The 4,402-nt window shown below is 29.4% G+C and overlaps 1 protein-coding gene across 1 annotated transcript in view; it reads left to right on the top strand.

The window, feature by feature from the left end:
• The first annotated feature begins 1,128 nt into the window (after positions 1-1,128).
• LOC112682932 (THAP domain-containing protein 1 B-like) overlaps positions 1,129-4,402 on the top strand; it is a 4,413-nt gene continuing 1,139 nt past the window's right edge. Inside the window, exon 1 of the mRNA XM_025553716.1 lies at positions 1,129-1,236. Within this exon, the coding sequence (XP_025409501.1) occupies positions 1,169-1,236 (68 nt within the window). The 5' untranslated portion in view covers positions 1,129-1,168. The remainder of the gene's footprint in view (positions 1,237-4,402) is intronic.

Below are 4,402 nucleotides of genomic sequence, written 5' to 3'. Positions count from 1 at the left end.
TGAAAATTATTTTGTTATTCAATTTTTAATATATACCTAATCATAGTAAAATCAAAATATTTTACTATAATATATAAATATTAATAAATAATAATCAAATATCATTAAAAAAAAAATCTGTGAGGGGGGTGGAAACCCTTTACACCCTCCCTGTAACTACGCCACTGACTTAAAAACCGATACCAAACGATGTATCTTTATTTACGAGAATTTGCGAGTTCACCCCTTACCCGCAAATTCTATTTCCCTACCGTGAAGTTAGCCCACCCAAGTCGCCCTAGAATTTCAAAATGGATACCAAACGATGCGTCTTTATTTGCGAGAATTTGCGAGTAAGCCGTTTGCGAATTATAATTAATAAACAAAAGGGTGGGTCAACTTCACGTAGCATCTCCAAGTGGCCCTAGAATTTCAAAATTGTTTAACATTTTTAATTTTATTCAAATTATTTCCAATATTATAATTTTCAGATTATGGAATTAAATTATTATTATGGAATCTTAAAAAATTATTTTTTCTGCTAATTCATTATTACGAAATTAATACATTTTATGTAATTTGTGACAATTAAATAGTTGAACTCTACAAAAGGAAATCTGCTAGATGCAAAAAAATTGAGAACTATCTATAAACAAGTTCAAGATGAATCTTTTGAAAATGAATGTGTTAATTTTCAAATTGTATAGAAATTAACCATCAACCCTCTTAAAACGCTATTAGACATGAGTAAATTTATAAAATAAAAACAATTAGTTACAATTTTTCCATTTGCTGATGTAGCTTCAAGAATGTTCCTTTGTAATTTGGCCTCCAACTGTTCAACTGAATGGTGTTTTTCTACACTCCGTCGAATAAAAAATTATTGAAGATCATCTATGTCTTCAGAAAGACTTAATCATAGATAATAGAAGAATGGATAGGCCAATCATATATTAACAATACAAGGGGTCGCGGTCCGGAATGTGGATGAGAGATAGACTGATTTTATATAGTGCACTCACTTTAGCAAGGGGTTTTATCATTAGTTTTATTTCATAATGATAATAGAAGATATCTATGATGATAACAAATATTTTTATTGTTAACGCATTTTATTTAAAAATTATTTAACATTTTTACAAATTGAAGTATTCCTGATTCTGTACGAATTATCATTTGTTTTCAAGCTATGGTTCGTACTTGCATTGTTTGTCATGTATCCTCTAAAGATAATACAGGCAACGTATCATTTCATTTGTGAGTATTCAGTGGCTGATTTAAGGGGGGGGGGGCCGAAGGGGCCCCCCCCCCCCCCCCCATTGGCATAAGTTAGGTTTTATTATTTTTTATTATTAATTTTTATAATTTTATCTTTTATATTGTTTCGCTCAAACACATTATATTATAATTTAAGAAATATTATTATTACATATATTTTATATTATTATTATATTATCATTATATAAGAAATTCTCCCAAACATATTACTATTACTTTTATTATGCGGGTATAAAGGCATTTCGCCTTAACGCAGACGGCAGACCGGCTATTTTTGCCATGTATCGTTCCTACTGGCCATCGCTATCTTATTTTATTTGTAAGACGATTCTCACTAATCCATTTCTATATTGCTATTATCGTTTTAAAATGTTAGTAATTTTACAGTCGTCGTGTCACTCGTGTGTAATTCGTATTTTGTGCTGTACTCGCCTGTACTGCTGTTGTCCGTAGTGTTTTCGTTTGTAATTTCGTGTTAAATTATTCTGTTTTAAAATGTCACAAAAACGACAAAGTGAAATAAACTTTTTTTTAAAAAAGTTGAAAACAAGTGACAAAAATAATCCATCTCCAAGTGAAGATATAGAAAATGTAAGCGTGTTACCAACAGAGTCAGAGCCAGCTACAATTTCTGATTCATGTGAAGTCGATTCTAACAGTCAATATGATATCGCATTTACTATTGAAGAAAATGCAAATCTAAAAAATTCGAAACGATCCAAATATGCTTTACAAATATTTAAAAGAAACGTGGTCACCTAAACAAAATTATATTTTCCCTGTAAGTATTCATACTTTAATAAAAAAGGTCTTAAAAGAAGCTTTCAAATTGAATGGCTAAATAAGCACAACTGGTTAGCTTATAGTCGTAATAGAGAAGGAGCGTTTTGTAAAGTATGTGTGCTTTCTGGACCAAAGTTTGGTGGGATTGGATGACAAAGGCTTGGGGTCTTAAAATAAATTCCTATGATAAAATACAAAGATGCTTTACACGATTTTAAGATACATATGGAAAAAGAATATCATAAAACAGCAATTGTGCGATCTTTAGGATTTATAAAATGTTTTGAAGGCAAACAAAAAACAATAGAAATTCAACTTGATGACCAACTAAATGAAACTGTCAAACAAAATAAAAAGAAGTTAATTCCTATAATTAAAACAATTATTTTCTGTGGTCGTCATAATATATCTATAAGGGAGCATAGAGACAATGTTAATTTATCAAATCTGATTTCAAATGACCAAGCAAAAAATAATTTTAATATTGGAATATTCAAAGAATTGTTGATGTTCAGAATAGACGCGGGCGATGTAGATGTTCGCAATCACTTAGAATCGGCTCCAAAAAAATGCAACATTTGTTAGTAAAACTATTCAAAATAATTTGATCGATATATGTGGCTTGATTATCACAGACAAATTAATAAAAGAGGTGAATGAATGTAAATTTTTTTCAATTTTATGTGATAAAACTTCTGATTTATCACATATTGAGCAAATAAGTTTATCGATTAGATATGTTGATTTAAAATCATGCTTGATAAAAGAAAATTTTATTTGCTTTGTTCCGGTTTATGAATGTACTGGTGAAAATTTAGCAAATACAATCGTCCAAAAATTAAAAGAAATTGGTTTAAGTTAGGAATTTTTACGAGGGCAGGGATATGATGGTGGAGCAAATATGTCTGGTAAATACCGCGGAGTTCAAGCTAGAATCTTAAATTTGCAACCAAAGGCAATATACACTCATTGTGCATCGCACCGCCTAAATCTAACTTTAATAAAAGCATGTAATGTATTATCTATAAAAAAATTATTTTCTACAGTCAAAGAAGTATCTAACTTTGTGCGTGATTCTCCCAAGAATTGATTTATTTAAAAAAAAAAAAAAATGAAATTTTGCCTTCATCAAAATTAGTTTTGCTAGTAAAGTTGTGTGAAACTAGATGGGTAGAATCTCACGAGGCGATTATTTGGTTTTCCGATATGCTTATACCTATTGTACAATTTTTAGAAGACATGACAGTTAATACGGATGGAAATATACTTTCTAAATTTAACGGACTTCTTCATTCAATATTGACTTTTGAATTTATTTTGGCCTTAGAAGTAGCAGTAGAAATATTGTCTTTGACTTTGCCAATATCACGTAAATTACAAGACCCTGGTTTGGATTTGACTAAATGTATTGAAATCATACAGACTGTATTAGATGTTCTTAAAAACAAAAGACAAAATGCAACATTTAACAACATTTTTAATCGAGCCGTATCAAAAGCCGAAAATTTAAATATTGAAGTTAAAACACCACGAATATGCAAACAACAAATAAATCGATCAAACAACATTACTTCAAGTCCTGAAGAATATTTTAAAATTACGGTATACTTCACAGTTTTGGACAATTTCATAACATCTATTCAATCCATGTTTTTTGACAACCAAAATCCAATATTATTTAAAATTCAACAACTGATACCTTATTATTTATACAATAAATCTGAAGAACATATTATAGAAGGTGTCACATTTTATGAAGCAGATTTGCCTAGATCCATAGACGAATTAAAAGGTAAAAACAATTATTATAATAAATCACTAGGTATTACATTTTTGAAATAAATTATAAATGCATTACTACAATTATTTACAGGTGAAATTGCATTGTGGCAGCTGCATTGGACTCAACAACCAGTAAAAAAGGAAAAAATAAATACAGCAATAGACGCATTCAAAGAAACTGAAAATGGGTATTTTCCAAACATTCGTCAACTTTTACTAATTTTAGCAATATTACCAGTAACAACATCGACAAGTGAGAGGTCTTTCTCAACGCTAAAACGCATAAAAACATACTTGAGAACAACAATGGGGGAAAACCGTTTAAACGGGTTAACTTTGCTTAATATCCATAAGCAAATTGATGTAAAACCTGAAGAAGTGTTAGATATGTTTTCAAAATCTAATCCTAGGAAATTACAATTATCTTTATTGTTATAAATATTTACAATATTATTATAATTTAAATATAATCTTCAACAAATAAAAAAAAAATACACATTTAAAATTATTTTCTATTTGTATGTATTTGTTAAATACTGAAAAAATGTAAGATTTGCATTTTGGACTATGCCCCCCCCCC

The sequence above is a fragment of the Sipha flava genome, unplaced genomic scaffold (assembly GCF_003268045.1).
Source record: "Sipha flava isolate LNK unplaced genomic scaffold, YSA_version1 215_pilon_pilon, whole genome shotgun sequence".
In the NCBI taxonomy this organism is placed as follows: Eukaryota; Metazoa; Arthropoda; class Insecta; order Hemiptera; family Aphididae; genus Sipha; species Sipha flava.
The sequence above is the reverse complement of the archived record's forward strand: the minus strand, read 5'-3'. Positions and strand labels throughout refer to the sequence as shown.